This window comes from Mesoplodon bidens, assembly GCF_964165515.1.
Source record: "Mesoplodon bidens genome assembly, chromosome: 1".
NCBI lineage: Eukaryota > Metazoa > Chordata > Mammalia > Artiodactyla > Ziphiidae > Mesoplodon > Mesoplodon bidens.
Genome location: NC_138176.1, coordinates 39880229 through 39900136, shown reverse-complemented (window position 1 = coordinate 39900136; position 19908 = coordinate 39880229). Strand labels below are relative to the sequence as shown.

At 41.6% G+C, this 19908-nt stretch overlaps 1 protein-coding gene across 1 annotated transcript in view; it reads left to right on the top strand.

Moving 5' to 3' along the window:
- Nucleotides 1-19908, top strand: part of PAPSS2 (3'-phosphoadenosine 5'-phosphosulfate synthase 2) — an 85946-nt gene that overhangs the window by 40959 nt on the left and 25079 nt on the right. Inside the window, exons 2-7 of the mRNA XM_081223400.1 lie at nucleotides 9223-9340; nucleotides 12592-12827; nucleotides 14045-14183; nucleotides 14735-14853; nucleotides 14980-15093; nucleotides 17060-17171. Coding sequence (XP_081079526.1) covers nucleotides 9223-9340; nucleotides 12592-12827; nucleotides 14045-14183; nucleotides 14735-14853; nucleotides 14980-15093; nucleotides 17060-17171 — 838 coding nt within the window. The remainder of the gene's footprint in view (nucleotides 1-9222; nucleotides 9341-12591; nucleotides 12828-14044; nucleotides 14184-14734; nucleotides 14854-14979; nucleotides 15094-17059; nucleotides 17172-19908) is intronic.

The following is a 19908-nucleotide window of genomic DNA, read 5'->3' as shown; positions in this document are numbered from 1 at the left end:
TATTTTGTTTATTGCCAAATCTTGTAAAAATGCACTCTTTTAAAAAATAGACTTTATTTTTTAGAACAGTTTTACATTTATGGAAAAAATTGAGAAGATGATACAGAATTCCCATATATCCTGCACTTAGGTTACACTGTTACTAACTTTAGTGTGGCACATTTGTTACAATTAAGGAACTGAAGACACATTATCATTAACTGAAGTCCATACTTTTTTCAGATTTCCTTAATTTTTATCAAATATTTTTTTCTGTTCCAGGATCCCATCCCACATTGCATTTAGCTGTCATGTCTCCTTAAGCTCCTCTTGACAGTGACAGCTTCTCAGACTGTCCTTGTTTTTGATGACCTTCACGCTTTGGAGGAGTACTGATAAGGTATTTAGTAGAATGCCCCTTTCTTGGAGTTGGCGTGGTGTTTTTCTCACGGTGAATGGGAGGTGACATAACGTGGTTGTTACATCAAATATGATGTCAGGCCAGAGCAGGGATCCTGCCTTGTCTGCCCAGTGCACTCCCTGCCCGATTGGCAACTCCTAACAATTGTAGCCCTCGTGGCTCAGGCCTCTCTCTGTCCCCGCAGAGTCGAGGGGGCATCGAGAGGGCAACAAGGGGTCGGTGTTGGCGCCCGGGCTCCTAGGTTCACTGGGTCTGGCATATAGATATATATAATTTAGAATGGGATTAATGTTATTTCCTCTGTAACCTGTTTTCGCATTTGAGCATACAGCATGACATAGTTTTAGGTCAGTAAATACAGATGTGCATATTCGGCATATGGATATGCCATAAGCTATTTAATTGATGGAAATTTTGATGGCTTCTATTTTAAATAATATTATTATGAACATCTTTAGGTAATGATTCCTTTTTCTGTATTACGATCTTGAGGTTCTTTGAGAATTAGTGAGACTAGCAGGGGAAATCATAGTGAGGCATTGCATGTTCTCAACAAGACTTGACTAATTTTATTTCCATGGAAAAATGTGTTTTAAAATAAACTAAAATTGAAAAAAACATTTTTAAAGAAAGAGCTTTTTTTTTTTTTTTTTTTTGGCCACATAGCTTGGCAGGATCTTAGTTCCCTGACCAGAGATCGAACCCAGGCCCCGGCAGTGAAAGCACTCAGTTCTAACCACTGGACCTCCAGGGAATTCCCAAGAAAGAGCTTTTTATCTTCAGAATTTTAAAACATATTACAGAGCAACAACTATCAGTACCATAGGTGTCCACACTAAAAGTAGAAAAATTCTGTAGAAATATGTAAGAATACATAAATTATAAATACATAAGAATTATAAATATATAAGAATTCTAGAAATAGATTCAAACTACTAAAAGATTTTCAAAGTAATAGGGAAATGAATTATAACATATTTTGAGATCACTGGATAATAATGATGGAAAAGAAATAAAATTGACCCATGTAAGCACATGACACATTATTAAAATGTCAGATGTATCCAAATAGATAGAATAGTTTAATCATATCAAAATAGAGGTCTAAAGAACATATTTGGCTCAGCTATGATGAATGATCAAATGGAAGACATCAAAGACAACAGGAACATTTTTATATATTCTTAAAATACCCTTTAATATGATATAACATATTACATATAATATATGTGCTATATAATAAAGTGTATATCAAAAGGAAAGTGAACAAAAAGTGTATATTATAGTTAATAAAATTTTTACTATACAAAATACAGAAAGAAGTACCAATATGCTTTTGGCTGCACCACACAGTGTGCAGGATCTTAGTTCCCCAACCAGGGATGGAACCTGTGCCCCCTGCAGTGGAAGCTCAGAGTCCTAACCACTGGACCGCCAGGGAATCTGCCCACAATACATTTTTAAAAAGTGGATGATGTCATTGCCTAGATTGTCCTTACTTAATACCAAAAGAGACAAACACACAAATATCATAGGTAACTTACAACATGGAAAAATACATATTCTTACTAGTAACTAAATAGGTACGAAGTAATCTAGGGGGAAAAAAACATTAAAACTGCAAACATAACAAGTTAATTGGAATATTTAGAAACAGGTATATTGTGGTAGCCTGGTAACTTGGCTCTGTCTTTCTGGAAAATGAACTGGCAGTACATAATAAGACTTAACGAAAGTTTATAACTTTTCATACTCAGTTGTTTCACTTTGGGCTGTAGACCCCAAGGAAATACTCTGAAAGGAAAGAAATATAAATAGATATTTGTAATGGTAAAACATTTGAAGCTACTCAGGTTAAGTAATGAAAATGAAGTAAAAATGATCTTTTGATTTTTACATTTTTATGTAGTATCAAAAGCCATAATATGCATGATATCATTTAGTCCTCAATGAGGAAGCTGTAACACAGAGGTCCCACAGCTGGGACTGGAAACTAGGAGTTCTGTCTGGGCAGGAGTAAGACCTGCACTTGGAGTCAGAAAGCCTGGCGGTGTGTTCTGCATCGTGCACGTGTGGGACTTCAGCCAGTAGTTTGAGGATCTGCAAATGAGTCACAACGCACAGTTTCCTCAGCTCCCGGGCTTTGAACAATAAGTGACATAGCACCTGTGAGAATGGAGCTCCCACCATGAGCCTGAGAGGGTGATTACTGAGGTTGCTGCTTTCTGCAAGCAAACCTTTAAATGAATCTTCAAACTGCACACCGAGGTCAGGGAGGTTTGGGACACTTTTAATTAGCAAGACAGCAATGAAACCATAGCCCAACAGCAGTGAGGCCAAGTTCAAAGGCAACAGCAGAGTTGTCATTAGAGAAGGAAAGTGGATTTGTTTGCACTGCGGGGGAGGCAGGAGGGTGTAGAAGGAATTCAAATCCACTCACTTGGCTTTTTTTAAATTAATTTATTTATTTTTGGCTGCGTTGGGTCTTCGTTGTTGCCCGCGGGCTTTCTCTAGTTGTGGCGAGCATACTCTGTTACGGCGCGTGGGCTTCTCATTGCGGTGGCTTCTCTTGTTATGGAGCACGCGGGCTTCAGTAGTTGTGGCTCGCAGGCTCTAGAGCGCAGGCTTAGTAGTTGTGGTGCACGGGCTTAGTTGCTCCGCGGCATGTGGGATCTTCTCGGATCAGGGCTCGAACCCGTGTCCCCTGCATTTACATTAGCAGGCGGATTCTTAACCACTGCGCCACCAGGGAAGTCCCACTTACCTGTTTTTGATTGAAGACATTAGGCACACATCAAAAACCTTTGAGCACTGAGAAACTCATAAACTAATCTGCGCTTTCCAGCTTCCTCATTCCTCCAGCGCCCTCTCTTTCATAAACCTACTCACTGTAGCACAGGCTCTGATTTGGCTCCAAGGGCGCCCCGCTCTGCCATGAAATCATCTGAAGTCTTTTCCCCATGTAGCATCTTTTCTTCTAGTCACGCAAAACCAAGGCCTGCCGTGACCTAGCCTATCCCACCCTGAGTTCCAGAAGCTCCTTCATACTCCCCTTTAGGCATCTCCGATGGGAGTGAGGAGTGGATCTGGCAGAGATACTCACTGAACCCTGGGCTGGGTGATGAAGTCCCATCTTTAACAGCTCATGAGGCTAACCTGGGGCAAAGGCCATCCTCATGCCGGTGACTAAGCATTCATGACTGAGACAGCCAGCAGGAGAGCAGTAAGTGTGGGGTGGGTAGAACCAGGAGGCTTCAAACTGGTGCACCTTGGAGAGGCATGTTACTGGCTGGGCTTTGAGTCAAAGAAAATGATAATCAGAGCGGCAACAACACCCTCCTCTGCTCCTGTGCGTGCGTGCGTGTGCGTGTGCATGTGTGATGCTTCACCCCTACAAAATTGCTTTCCTGTCCATTGTCTGACTTGATCATGAGCCCCCCTCCTCCCCAGACTTGCCTTAGAGTGGACCTAAGCCTTAGAACACTTCTAAATCTGGGTGACTTAGGCCTCAAACTACCAGAATGTCTCCAGAGTAGATAATGCCTCCTGGGCCTCATCAGCCTCAACACCTTACCTTGTCATGTATTTTCTTTGATACTTTATATAGAAAATTATTTAATCCATTCAGCAGCCCTATGAGGAAACTATTCTTAGCCCCATTTTACAGAACAGGAAATGGAGGTTTGATGATGTTTATCACTTGCCCAGGGTCACTGAGCAAGTAGCTTACGAAGAGGGTTTCAAACCCCTATTTGCTTGACGCCAAAACCCATCCTCATGTGACTCCTGGGAGTTTTTCTGGGTCAGTGACCTGGAAGAAGGTAGGGATTTTTGCACTTTTTTCCCTTAGGGACCCAGAATAGAAGTATGCCACCAACTTTGTGGTTTCTGGGCCACTTCCAGTTAAGTGTCAGTGTTGGATGAGGTGCCGAGAACGTCTGTGTGCTCCTTTTCTACTCGCAGGGAGGCATTTGTTCTTTAACATGTGCTTTGATTTCCATAGAGAGAGTCCTTTTTCTGACAGCCACTTTCTTTCCGAAGCTTAGAACACCATATGCTCTTAAGAAGGAAGGAAGGGTTTCAACAAGGAAAAGAAAAGTTTTCGGCTGCCTCACCCCTTTGCAGTTCAAATATCCTTCAAAACATCTGCTTCTATTTTATTTGTTTGCCTTTTGGAGAAAATCAAGGGTAAATTTGAGATAAATAAGAAAAATAGCTTCCCGAAACAAACAAAAAAAGCCCCAGTACCTGGCCATCTGAAAAGATTTTATTTGTTTGTTTAAAACATTGTTGGAGTGATAGAAAATCTGGACAAACACCCATGATTAAGATGCAGTTAATAAAAACCAAAAGTTCAGAGACTAACTATTACATACTGTAAGAGAGTAGTTCCTTCCGGTGGACTCTGATGTTTTTGGAAAACCAAGTGCTTATTGGGGAGGCAATTAACAAGATCATAACAAAGTTTCCACAGAAGACTAGCAAAGCATGGAGTTTATTCTGGATCTCAGCCTCTAGGGAGAAGGAACAGCCAAAAGAGAGGAAACAAAACCCATCTCTGTGGACAAATTAAGCACTGGTGGGCATTCACGTGCACAGGTGGGCAGCAGCCCCTTAAGTCAAACATGCTGTGTTGGGATCAGAGCCCTTTTCCACAAATGTAGCTGTGCTGAACAATATCATTCCACCATCTGAATCTTTTTTCTTTTTTTTTTTTTTTGGCTGCGTTGGGTCTTTGTTGCTGCTCACGGGCTTTCCCTAGTTGCTGTGTGTGTGGGGGCTTCTCATTTCAGTGGCTTCTCTTGTTGCGGAGCACAGGCTCTAGGCTCGCGGGCTTCAGTAGTTGTGGCACACGAGCTCAGTAGTTGTGACTCACAGGCTCTAGAGCACAGGCTTAATAGTTGTGGCGCACGGGCTTAGTTGCTCCGTGGCATGTGGGATCTTACCGGACCGGGGATTGAATCCATGTCCCCTGCATGGCAGGTAGATTCTTAACCACTGAACCACCAGGGAAGTCCCCCACCATCTGAATCTTATTAGGTATTTTCGTATTTGCTTAGTTTTTTTTTAATGGTTCTTTTTTTGCATGTGGTAAAATTTACATGTAATGAAATACCCATCTTAAGTGTACATTCCGTGAGTTCCGGCAAATGCAAACACCTATGTACCTCAAACCCTTATCAGGACGTACAGCATTGCCATCACCCAGAGGCAACTGCTGTTCTGACTTTGCAAATTAGTTTTCCCTGATGGGGGATGTCATATAAATGGAATCACATGTAGTTTTTTTGGGTAAGACTTCTTTGACTCAGCAAAATGTTTTCATTTATTATCATCCACGTTGCATGTATCAGTAGCTCATTCCTTTTTATTGCTGATTAGTATTCCATTAGAAGAGTATTCTATAATCTGGGCGTTTTGTTTTGTTGTTGTTGTTGTTATCTGTTTTCCTATTTGATGGACCCTTGATTATTTACAGTTTTTGTTCAAAAAAGTTGCTAATCATATTCTTGTACAAGTCCTTTTGTGGGTATAAGTTTTCATTTCTCTTGAGTTAATGTCTATGAATGCAATTGCTGAGTCCTAAGAGAGGTAAATGTTTAGCTTTATAAGAAACTGCCAGTTTTTTTTCTGAGATAGTTGGACCACTTTACACCTCCACTATCAACATATGAGAGCACATGGGCTTCCCTGGTGGCTCAGTGGTTAAGAATCCACCTGCCAATGCAGGGACATGGGTTCGAGCCCTGGTCTGGGAAAATCCCATATGCCGCGGAGCAACTAAGCCAGTGTGCCACAACTACTGAGCCTGCGCTCTAGAGCCGTGAGCCACAGCTACTGAGCTGGCGTGCTGCAACTACTGAAGCCCGCGCATCTAGAGCCTGTGCTTTGCAACAAGAGAAGCCACTGCAGTGAGAAGCCCGCGCACCACAACGAGTACCCAATGCAACCAAAAATAAGTAAATAAATAAAAATAAAATTAAATTAAAATTAAAAAACAAACAAAAACATATGAGAGCCCATCCTTGCTGACTTTAGATGTTATCGGTAGTGTCTCATTTTGATTTTAATTTGCATTTCTCTCATGACTAGTGACATTGAGCCCTTCTTCATGTGCTTATGGGCCATTTGTGCATCTTCCTTTGTGAAGTGACTGTTCAAATCTTTTGCCCATTTTTATAAAGTGGGTTGTCTCTTTATTATTGAGTTGTAGGTATTCTTTATGTATCTTCATGTCAGAGGATGGAGGGGACACATAGTGCCCACTGAACTAAGAAGGCATCTTGAGACTGAAAAAAATGAGGCAGGCAACTCCATATAATCAATGGATCAGTTTATTATGGGGTAACTTACTTACAGGATGGGATCAGGATTGTGTCCACAACAATCCAGAAGCATTCACAGCTGTACTCCATGCCACTCCATGAGGGGCCATTGGGACAATTTTATATTAACCTAGAGTATGGGGGTAGGTACTTGGAAGCGGGACGTGCCCTTCTATGTCAAGACTTACGAACGGGTAACGAGTTTCGTGGGCATCAGGAATACGTCAGTGAAGGTTTTCGTCATTGTTTGGGGACTAACAGGGCATAGAGGAGAGGTCACCTGGTTCTAATGATTATTAAACTATATGTATTAACTACAAAGCCCTCGATGACAGAGAAGTGATTCACTTTACATTACAGTCCCTGGCAGGGTCAGCAGAAGAACAGGAGAGACTATAACGGCCCAAGATGGCTTCAGTTATGCTAACAGCCATACACTTCAAACAGTAGAGAGATATATGTCTGAGACCCACTCTCTCCTCTGAGGGGCCCAGTTACTTGATCTTTTTGTCTGTATTTCCCCCTAAAATGTTGCCAGGAATTCTGCTTTGTTTAGTACTATATTCCCAGGGCCTAGTATGGCCCCTGGCACTTAGTAAGAGCTCATTTACATAAACATTTACTGAAAGAATCAATGAATGAATGGATGAACTGACTTGTGGGCCTGATATCCACACACAGTGTTCTTGAATTTAATGGCAGTGATTAACAAGGAAATGGAGAGAAAGAAAATTTTAATGTTATCCTTGAGCCATAAAGTGCACTTGGCACAGAAGACTCAGGATACCTTCAGGGGATTTATTCATCCGGGGAAAACACGGCTAGAATATCTCATGGACTAACCTGATTTGCCCCCTTTATGAATCCTCTCGTGCAAGCCACCCCTGCTGTCTACTATGTCCCGACCCCTTCCGAGTCTTGGGTTCTGACCAGGTTTGTTTGATGGATGATCAGAGCGTCTAGCCTTGGAGAGTTTTAGATAACTTAACCCAGCCGATCCCAGCTTTCAACACCTACCTCTTGACTCCCGCTGGCACTGATAATGCTGTTCCCTGCCAGCTGGCCCCTTAGCTGGGCTCTGTGCCTCACTAGCAGGCCCACCCCATGGGTGTGCACTGCCTTTCTGAGCCCCCAAGGGCCAGCAGGGGGCTCCTTCCTCCTTGGTCTTGAAGTGGATTTCCTGGTCCTAATCCAGATGGCTCTCCTGCTGCAGCTATACACTGAATAATCATTGTCAGCCCCCACGTTTGTAGGGAACTTGGCCATTTACAGAGCATGTTCCCATCCATTATCTATATAAGCCTCCAAACAGTCCTATTTGTATTCCCCTTGATTTTTTTTTCCCAAAGGAAAGGCATAAAGAGGTGATTTAATTTACTCCAGAATGTAAAAGTTGCCCTCATGTGACCCAGAGTTTTCTAAGACTCTCTGGGTCTTGCTCAAAGAATATTGGAGCTTTTTTTTTTTAGCTCTGGTGGGTATACATGTACAGTGTGTAAAAGGCTTCATAGATTTTTACAGTTCAGCAACTTGGATTACATCTGTCATTAGAAATTTAATTACCATACCAAAGACACACATGGGCAGTTCTCAACCTTTTTATTTTTATTTAACCATCATTATGGGTTCCCCTGACCCACCCCCTTTCCCTTTGGATCACATCTTCACATATTATTTTTTTTAATGTCCACCACAAACTGTACTTATTGACTCATTTTACCTTTTTTTATTCATCAGACATGTACCTTCCAGTCAGAGTTTAGGGTCAGGCTCAGATAATCTGTGCCCTCATGGGGCTGATTTTATTACAGCCAAAATAAAGATATTCGAGATTTAAGTTAACCTCCAAGACTAATAAATGGTACATTTCCATTTCTTCAGGCCTTATTGAAAGATTAAAAAGTTCATACACTGACCCTTGGGAAAGTGGAAGCAGATTTTAGTACTTGTGAAAAAGGAGTCCTATTTCTGGGATAAACTCTCAAGTTGCTGACGTCTATGTCTGGGTGGGAACAGGAGGGGTATAATGGCCTCTAACTCTTCGTTCTGTGATCTGGGCCTCTTCCAGCTCTCTAGAGAGGAGCTCAACCAGCCTCACCCTATTATTTCCTCAGCGGCTGGAGTATATGGGCTGTTTTCAGTTCATGCCCTTGGGACTTGGGAAGAACATGCATTTACTGAAACAAAGACATTCCCCTAACCATTACCTAAAGGTACACATTTTAATATGTCATGGAACCAGGACTTTTACATTGCATCAATAATTGCCTCATTCAAATTATACTTTCAAAGGGCAGTGATGGGTATGCTAAAGGCAGTGTCTGTTTCTAAATTAGTAGAGTTAATTAATGTTACTCTGTATGCCAATTATAAAAAAAGGAGTTTCTGTTAGGGAAGACTCTTTATGTAATCTGTTATTTTATTATTTTATTATATGTATACATATGAGATTTATTATTTTATTAATTGAATATTGTGCTTGCTCTTGTTTTGTAGGAGACCCAGCAGAAATCCACCAATGTTGTGTATCAGGCGCATCATGTGAGCAGGAATAAGAGAGGGCAGGTGGTTGGAACAAGGGGTGGATTCCGAGGATGTACCGTGTGGCTGACAGGTATGCTGTGTTGAGACCTATATATTTTTTAATGGAAAACTGATGGTGACACACAATTTTTAGGAAGATAGTGTCACTACATATTACATGTGTATTTCAACATTAGAAGGAGGCTGAGAGCTGTAATAGAAAGCTTGGGTGTTAGTCCTAACTCTACCCATCAGTGAGAAATAGGAGTTCCATCAAGTCATGGAATGTCTCTAGTTCTCTGTTTTCACCTCTTTGGCAGGAAAGGATGGGACAAGTTGATTACGACATTCCCATTCAGCTCTAAGGAATTCTGTAATTCTTAATTTCATGCCTAAACACATTTATTGGCAGTTATGAACGGGGCTCTCCTAATTTTACATCAAGCATTTGGCTGTCCATTAGAGATATTCTTTATTCTTTTCTGATGTTTTAATATTCTAGGGGGCTATTTTACTCATTTTAAAAAATTAAAATCTGTGCAAGAAGCAAAACTAATGTTTTCTGTGTAGTTGAGTATTGTCCCTTGTGTATAAAAAAAGAACTCATTCCCACCGAGGTGACGAAGTGAATCTCCCTTTTCTTGTGTTTTTATAGCCGCAGAATGTCAAAGCTAAGGGTTAGTGACAGAACTGGAATTAGTCCTCGGCTGTTACCTTATACTCTGAGTACAAGGTAGAGGATGTTGATTCCTGGGAATGCAGGTCCGACATAGGCTGGACTCAAAAGAAAAAAAACAGGTTCATTTCGGAGACATAATATTTCATATGGAGATGAACTCAGATGCAAAGATATGTTTATCCAGGTTATGAAATCAACTTATGTGTTACTGTTTGCTCACAAATGCTGATTTATTCTAACCTGAAGATAGTTCTATAAAACACAACAAGTGAGGACCTGCCTTGTGTCTTATCTTGCTATTCTGAGTCTTTCCTATTCCTGTCTAAAGCAGCCTCATTCTTCTCTTTCAAGTTATTTCCTAGTGCCTGTGGCACTTGCCCTTGGTTTCCGGGTTTCATTCATCCCTAGAAGAACAACTTTCCCTGCTTCCAGGGTGAGGCTGGACAGAGGGCAAGGAGGCTGCTGTGTTCTAGAAGGCAGCTTCACCTGCCGCAATTCCTGATATGTTTCCCCCGCTCTCTCTGAGAGACGTGACATGCAGCAGTGTATAAAACAGCGTGCTCCAGACGTTTCCCTCTTGCTATGTGTTTGCCTTCATGAGATGTTTTGCCTTCATGTGTTTGTCCAAATTTTGAATCAGGACATACCCACAGAGTCCATTATTCTTAATGTAAAACACCCTTGGAAAGACAAAAAGAACAGGTAGAACAAAATGAAATAAAGCATATATGCACTTAGCACAAGTCCTGGTCCCTAGTAAAACTCTCAGTAAAGGTAATTGCTTTTACTTCAATGTATTAAAATAAATATTCCAATCATCTATTTTAATACAGCTAACTGTGTTAGAAATTTCTATTGTTTGTCTCATTTTCTGATGCAAGAGAACGTACCAGAGATTCAGGAGTCCCATTTCTCCTACCCCACAACTGGACATAACTTTTAAGAGGAATTTATCACATTAATTTCTATCCAAATGAAACTGAATTACATAAAGATGTAATAGTCAATGCCTTGATTTACAAAGATTGCCAACACATTCTTCACATAGCCGTTTCTTCTAATGATCCTCTGTCAAAGCCAAGGGCATGACTTTAAAACATAACTAAAAATATGGAAAATACTTGTTTACCTTTCATATATCACCTTTCTTTCCAAGTCTCTCTGTCCTGCATCCCTTCTTTACTCTTACTTTTTCTTTTTCCTCTTTCCCCCCGCTGTCTTCTCTGCATTAACAATTTCTTGACTTTCTTTTCCGCCCCCGTCCTGACTTTTCCTCTTCCGGGTGCTGTCTGACAGTGGCTTGGTATCACTGCATTTTTCTTCAGGTTCAGAGATCTTTAGAACAACTGAATTTTTAGAGGGCTCCTTTTCCAGGGTGGTTCAGATTTTGAGCTCTTAAGTAATTTTGGCGGGTAGCATTTCGTTTCCTTTCTCCTTACATTCTCCCTCATGTAGCAATTATAGTGTGTGTTCCCAATCACTGTGCTTTGAAACCATAGTAGAAGGCACCTTGTAACTCCACTCTCATGCAAAGACTCCAAACACCTAAGAGTATATGGCAACTCTAACTACATATACAGCGTAGCTCAGGGTGGTTCTCTGTCTTCGTGTTTTGAGAATCATTTTGGAAAATCTTGCAAACAAAAGGACAGTATGTTGGTTCTCTTGTCAGATGGGTGCTTAGCAGCATCTACAAGGGAGGAAGGTGGGCCTCCCAGTCTCCAAGGGCTGGCTGTCCCTCCACTCCAGCTGATTGCTCTTATAAGGGGATATGAGGACACCACTGCCAGAGCCTCTGATTTTTTTTCAAGAGAAGCCATAATCTGAATTTGTATGCACAACTTTCTAATCTATAAAATACTCTGCAGGCAAAGTGTTACCAACTCAGGTCCTTGGACTCATTAATCAATAGAAATTGATAAGAGGCCAGTCAAGGAATTCAGGCAAGGCTTTATTGAGGTCCCTGCCTGCAGCATGAGGGAGTGAAAACAAGAAACAAGTGCCCTTGCTCACTCCTGAGGTGGGGCGAACCGGTTCCTTAAATGGGATGCGAGTAGGGGCAGATGGGTCGTCAGGCTGGAGCGGTGGCTTGGGTGGTCGGCTGACCCTCTTGGTGGTGCCGTGTGCAGGAATCATGCGCAGTACCCTGCTTTTGCTCCCTGCACCTCAGAAATGGCAGCTGGTTTCTGGCCTTTTTGTATCTTATTGTTTATAATTTGCCCCAACTGTGGCCGCCTGCAGGTATTTTTAGTCCCTTATAGTTTCTTTGTATTCTGTTGCCCCAGGAGACATTTGTCCAGGTGCAAGCACTCTGGTAAAGGGTCCCAGCGCATCTCAAAAGCAGAACACACCAAGGACCATATGTAGCCTGCCAAGGTCTCCCTATTGACAAACCCCTTTTGCTTTGAAAGGCTATAATCCTAACAAGGGACAAATAGTTTTTTCAAGATTTGAAAGAAATGCCAGTACTTGACTTGTAGTAAACTTTGCTTTTTCTAGATTTGAATGGTTTTTTTTTTAGGTCAATCCAGTGATGTAATGAGGGTTTAATTATGCTTGAATTAGGTAAAAATTAGGATCAGTTCACAATTCAGATCAGAGCACAATTTATTATCTTAAACAGTCAGAGACAGTGCCTGTCCTGTCTTGCCCATTCTGAACAGGTCTCTCTGGTGCTGGAAAAACAACGATCAGTTTTGCTCTGGAGGAGAATCTCGTCTCCCACGCCATCCCTTGCTACTCCCTCGATGGGGACAACGTCCGTCATGGCCTCAACAAAAACCTTGGATTCTCTCCTTGGGACAGAGAAGAAAACATCCGCCGGATTGCTGAGGTGGCCAGGCTGTTTGCCGACGCTGGTCTGGTCTGCATTACCAGCTTCATTTCTCCTTTTGCAAAGGTAAAATGCTTTGGCAACGCACACAATTGCCACACGTAGTGCCAGTGCTCTCAAGCTGCCAGGATGAGGACCCAGCGGAGGGGAAGACAGAGGAATGTCATACTTCCAGTCTCCCCCACTGGCTCTCCCTCCCCCACTTGCTCCCTCATTTCCTCTCTTTAATATTGGTTATATAAAGAAAGTCCCTTCATTTCCAGATGCCAGGGCACCAGGTGACATAAACCCTTCCACTTTCACAATGGTAAGGTACACTTGGCCAGAGTTGAAAGGAAGAGAAAGTTAAACAAGAAAAATGCCAAAGCTCGGCAATTTTATTGGGTTGGCCGAAAAGTTCCTTTGGGGTTTAATCAAAAAGCCCGAACGAACTTTTTGGTCAAGCCAGTATTTCTCCAAAAAGTCAGAAGGCTTAGCTTACTAAAGAAAACAGCAGTTCATTGCCAATGCATCAGGTTATGTGGGTTTAACGTTGAGATCAACGAGGTGGAGTGTTACTCCTCTTGTTTTAAAACCGGAAATTTCTGTGAATTACATATAAGACACTATGTACTTTGAACACATCCTTTGAATGAAATGCTCTCATATTGCCAGCCCTGTCTTTTAGTTGGGATTCTTTCCCATTTTTTTTGTTTGTTTGTTTACTTTTTTTTTTTTTTTGGAAAGTACTTGGGAGCGTTGTTTACTAGAGTGAAATTTCTGGGGTTTTTCTAAAGGGCTAGTTTCCTGACACCTCTGAAGAGCTCAAACCCCAGTGTTATCTTAAGGTCATGGAACACCGGAGCACACAGTATTTTGTGATGAAGACTTTCACTATGAAACCTCTTCTTACATTATTTTTTTTTGCCAAGTTTTTTTTTTTTTTTTTTGGCTGCCTTGAGTCTTCGTTACTGCACATGGGTTTTCTCTAGTTGCGGTGAGCGGGGGCTACTCCTTGTTGTGGTGCACGGGCTCTCATTGCGGTGGCTTCTTTTGTTGGGAGCACAGGCTCTAGGCACGTGGGCTTCAGTAGTTGTGGCACGTGTGCTCAGTAGTTGTGGCTCGTGGACTCTAGGGTGCAGGCTCAGTAGTTGTGGCACACGGGCTTAGTTGCTCTGCAGCATGTGGAGTCTTCCTGGACCGGGGCTCGAGCCTGTGTCCCCTGCATTGGCAGGCGGATTCTTAACCACTGCGCCACCAGGGAAGTCCCTCCTCTTACATTCTTAAAGGTAATTATTTTCCAGGATCGTGAGAATGCCCGCAAAATCCATGAATCTGCAGGACTGCCATTCTTTGAGATATTTGTAGATGCGCCTCTAAACATTTGTGAAAGCAGAGATGTAAAAGGTCTCTACAAACGGGCCCGAGCTGGGGAGATCAAAGGTAGGAGAGCCAGTTCAGCGGTATCTTTGCCACTTACTTATGCCACCATTTCTTATTAGTCTGTGCCCAGAAATCTGTCTGAAGTTTCAAAAACCGTTTTCCAAAATTGCATATAGTGCACACAACTTTTTATCAAACCATAATATCTTCAATATGTCCATGGGCTAGTTAAAATGTGGGCTTGTATTTTTCAAGAACTATCACCCCAGCCACAAGCAATCAAGTTTAGAGAACTAAAATGGACATGTGTATGTGCATGTGTGTAGGAGGAATCTTTCAGTTTTCCTCCTACTTGTTTTCCTTTTCCATTCTAATCAGCCGCAGAGGGCTTGGACTCAGACAGATTTTGTTGATAATCTGGGCTTTCTGTATTGAAACCACAGCTGTATATGTTCTTATCTATGGCTAGAGGGCAAGGATAGCTGTTTGACCTCTTCTGTTTTAATCTGAATACAGCGGTTGAAAACATTATTGCAACATGTGTTATGTCTTATTGAGTAAAAAGATTGTTCTGTTGGTGCAGATGTGATTTTTAGCCTTCTGCCTTGCAGGGTTTACGGGTATTGATTCCGATTATGAGAAACCGGAAACTCCTGAGCTTGTGCTTAAAACCAACTTGTCCTCGGTGAGCGACTGTGTGCAGCAGGTGGTGGAACTTCTACAGGAGCAGGTGGGCGGACTGAATGTCTTTTTTTTTTTTTAATAGTTTTATACAGTCATAAAAGATCATCTGTTTACTGAAGTGTTCCTTTTATAGTTTTCATTCCAAACTGTTACCAAGTCTGCTTCATTTCAGAACATTGTACCCCACACTATAATCAAAGGCATCCATGAACTCTTTGTGCCAGAAAACAAACTCGATCAAGTCCGAGCTGAGGCCGAAGTGCTCCCTTCGTTATCAATTACCAAGGTAAGATGGTGCCCACTGGCTAATGGAGACCTAGGCTTAATGTCAGTCATTATAATCCATTTACAAGTACTCTTAATTAATAAGGCAGGTAGGCATAAGGAAAATGCAATGCCTATGAAGAAAAACACTTCATTTTGCCAATTTTTTTTTACCTCTTCTTCAAGAAAATCTCTCATCAAGTGTTGCCACAAGGCAGCTGATCAATGCCATGTACAGAGGCAGACTGGAAACGTAACTTCTATATTTGCAGAGGACAGTTTTATATGGTTGTCATTACACCTTCAGTTATGCCAGCACTCAAGCATTAGGCAGTAATTATTTGTTGGCAGTTGCTGAGAAAATAGTTTGTCCAGAATACAGGTGTTTCTTGGACCATTGAGAAGGAATTTGAAGAAAACAAGAAGCAACCCTGATCTAAAGTGACATGAATGCCTTGATCTTTTTTCTACTCTGCACATCCCACTCTTCCCTCATCAGGGAGAGTCCAGTCTGAGGAGAGAGAGCCTTGGTTGCATTGATTTTGCTACCTAGAAGATGTTAAGATGCAATCCCAGCAAACAGCCCTGCAGATGCCTTGGCCTGTTTACTGGTTAGTGTTAGTTGGTTCATATAAGGTGATCAAGTCTTCACTGGTAACCTTTTGGTATCCATTAAAACCTTGGACATTTTTTTAAGAGGCAGAGTACATTGGGAACGTGCTTCAGCTCATGAAGACCCCAGGCTTAATAAGTCATGACGCATTTATAAACACAATAAATTCTGAGTTTTCCAATGCTACAGGCAGGTGAGAAACACATAATTATAATTACAGTGCAGAATAATAGTTCCAATAACAAAATGGTCTGCAAGGTACAGAAGAACTTCAAAGAATCTAATGATTAATTCTTTTGATCCTAGTGGTGACAGGAAAGATTTCAGAGCAGTGGCCCATGAGCTGGGTTTTATTTTTACTTGTATCTATTTATTTATTTTGGGGGGGTTTATTTTTTTATTTTTATTTTTTGAGCTGGGTTTTAAATGACGAACAGGGTTTTCAGGTAGAGGGGAGGATGGGCTTGAAACCACGTGTGTGTTCAGACTGCACACTGTCTGGCACTGTTGGTGACTAGGCCCCCAGGTGGGGAGTGGTGGCAGGTGGACACCCCTACATGAGCCCCTGGGGCCAGAGCTCGAAGGCCTGTCAGTATCACGCTAAGAATTTTAGACATTTGTCTTTTTTTAAAAAAAATAATTTATTTATTGTTTATTTTTGGCTGCATTGGGTCTTTGTTGCTGCACGCGGGTTTTCTCTAGTTACGGTGAGCGAGGGCTACTCTTCATTGGGGTGCGTGGGCTTCTCATTGCGGTGGCTTCTCTTGTTGCGGAGCACGGGCTCTAGGCGCGCAGGCTTCAGTAGTTGTGGCACGTGGGCTCAGTAGTTGTGGCTCATGGGCTCTAGAGCGCAGGCTCAGTAGTTGTGGCGCATGGGCTTAGTTGCTCCGCAGCATGTAGGATCTTTCCGGACCAGGGCACGAACCTGTGTCCCCTGCATTCGCAGGTGGATCTTAACCTCTTCCCCACCAGGGAAGTCCCTGGACATTTATCTTAGTGTCAATGGTTTGCTCAGTTCAGTCAAATAACTAGCACATTTGGTGAAAAAAATGTAGCCAAACCAGAATTTTTGTGGAAAAAAGGATGAACAGTGAATCTTCAACACAGTTGCACATTGTAAGGATAGATACAACCTAAAGTGTTCAAAGAAATCATCCCAGTTTGAAATCTTTTCACCACTCTGCCACAGAAAGTTCTAGACTCAAACTTCTCCAGCCCCTGGATCATGGACCAGCATTACATATGGGAATGCTTAAATCATAAAAGGTTCTGCCTTCATTCTCCTGTCAACTGAATAAGAAAGGACTGCCCTGGGGCCAGATGACTGGAAAACGGAGCTTATGGAAATGTTCACCTGCTTTTTTGTGTTTTGCAGCTGGATCTTCAGTGGGTCCAAGTTTTGAGTGAAGGCTGGGCCACTCCCCTCAAAGGTTTTATGCGGGAAAAGGAGTACTTGCAGGTTATACACTTTGGCACCCTGCTAGACGGTATGGGTTTTTGTTATTTCGTTTGTTTGTTACTCTTTATTATTAAAGAAAAAATATTTCTCAGAAGTTTTCACAGGAACAAGAAATGCTAATCCTTGGTTTGTAAATCCTATTGTGAAAATATTTAGATTATTTATGGTGTGTCCAGTTATGTATAAGCTTCCATTTTTAGGATTTTTTTTTGGTTATCTTCAAAGGATTATTGATTATTTAAAGCTAAGGAACCAAAAAATAAACGTTTGACTTGCACACAAAGCCAAGAGAAGGTTAAGTCTTTTTCACCTCCACCTGCCCTTGCTGGCCTTGATATTCATAAGGCAGTGGACAGTCAGAAGCACCATTGGCAGCTGCTTGGACCATCCTGGGGAAGCCAGGATGAACTCAGCACTCATTGCTGACTTGCAGGATGCCGCCCATCCTCCAGCAAACATTATTGCAGCAGCTGCTTTCCTTGGTGGATAATAAAGGGTTGATATTCATGCCATACATGAAATAAATTAGGATGGCTTCATCCACTAAACTTTAATATGGGGTGTTAAGGCAGCTTTCTGGGCAGAAGGTGAATGGCTTTTAGAGAACTGCTCCTGTCAAGGTTGGAAGGATGTCTCATTCAGAAAACTTCCGGATCCTTCTCTGATCATTTCCTTCCTAGAACTGTCTTGACCTTATCAAATAGAACTTATTTATTTCAAGATCTTGGAGAATAGCTGATAAGTGGGGGACGGAATTTGTAATACTGAGCAGGGCTCCAAACCTTCTAGGAAGAAAAATCAGATCAGATGTTCTTTCCTGAGAAAGATGTTCATGTTCTAGGTTTGTGCCTCTGCCTGGGGAATGGGGCGTAAAGCAACCCCAGTTGTAGTTAGGTTTCAAAACTCCCCATACCCTCCAGAAGCCTCCTTAATTCCTATGTAAGTCAATTAATAAAAATACATACCAGGGATGTAATATGCTGCCCACCTCTACCTAAGTAGAGGCAGAATATCATAGTGGATAAAAGTGAGCTGTGGAGCCAAACTGTCTGGGTTCAGGGCAAATTACTTAAACTCTCTGGGCCTCAGTTTCCTCATCTGTAAAATAAGGATGTTAATAATAGTACCTACTTCAATGGGATGTTGAATGTTTAAAAGAATACAGTACCTGGTCCAATAGTAAATGTTCCATATATTAACAACCCCCTCACTGCATAAAATTAAAAGGACTTCAAAGTCTTGAACAGACCAAGTAGCTTATCTCTAGTCACATCCCTTTGGAAGTAACACAGATAAGATGTTCATCAGCTAGCCAATAAATATTTATTGAGTGTCCTCGGATGTCAGGGTTTGTTCTAGCTGCTGGAGATAGATAATGAAGACAAAGATGAGCTTGTTGGGACAGGCAGTGCAGTTCATCTTCTGAACTCTAGTCCAGAGGGGTTTTCCCGCCACATCAGTGGTTGTCAAACTTTTTTTTCAAGTCATAACTATTTCAGTGAAATTTGAGGCAATATATACAACAGATAAAAATGGAACTGCTCCTTTGGAAGAAGTGGGCTCAGTCTTTCTCCCACCTGGACAGCAGCCTTGAGGGTGTCTAGGGAAAGCTGGTTGAAACACTGCCCTCTATCACACCATGACAGTCTCATGACAGAGCTTGAGTGGATGGCTTTTGGACTGAGTAGACACAGTTAAATTCCAAAAATGATGTCTCTCTGTATCAGAAGGTTGGGCAAGGTATCATTTGTATGGATATCATTTATTTTATCATTTAATTTTAACCAATTTATGAAAGTTTGAGTCACCACCATTGAAAAATTTTTTTTACATCTTTATTGGAGTATAATTGTTTTACAATGGTGTGTTAGTTTCTGCTTTATAACAAAGTGAATAAGTTATACATATATATATGTTCCCATATCTCCCATCTCTCTTCCCTCTTGCGTCTCCCTGCCTCCCACCCACCCTATCCCACCCCTCCAGGCGGTCACAAAGCACCAAGCTGATCTCCCTGTGCTATGCGGCTGCTTTCCACTAGCTATCTACTTTACGTTTGGTAGTGTAGATGCCACTCGCTCACTTTGTCAAGCTCACCCTTCCTGCTCCCCATATCCTCAAGTCCATTCTCTAGTAGGTCTGTGTCTTTATTCCTGTCTTACCCCTAGGTTCTTCATGACATTTTTTTCTTATATTCCATATATATAGATCACTCCCTAACACCATACACAAAAATAAGCTCAAAATGGATTAAAGACCTAAATGTAAGGCCAGACATTATCAAACTCTTAGAGGAAAACATAGGCAGAACACTCTATGACATAAATCACAGCAAGATCCTTTTGGACCCACCTCCTAGAGAAATGGAAATAAAAACAAAAATAAACAAATGGGACCTAATGAAACTTCAAAGCTTTTGCACAGCAAAAGAAACCATAAACAAGACCAAAGACAACCCTCAGAATGGGAGAAAATATTTGCAAATGAAGCAACTGACAAAGGATTAATCTCCAAAATTTATAAGCAGCTCATGCAGTTCAATAACAAAAAAACAAACAACCCAATCCAAAAAATGGGGAGAAGACCTAAATAGACATTTCTCCAAAGAAGATATACAGATTGCCAACAAACACATGAAAGAATGCTCAACATCATTAATCATTAAAGAAATGCAAATCAAAACTACAATGAGATATCATCTCACACCAGTCAGAATGGCCATCATCAAAAAATCTAGAAACAATAAATGCTGGAGAGGGTGTGGA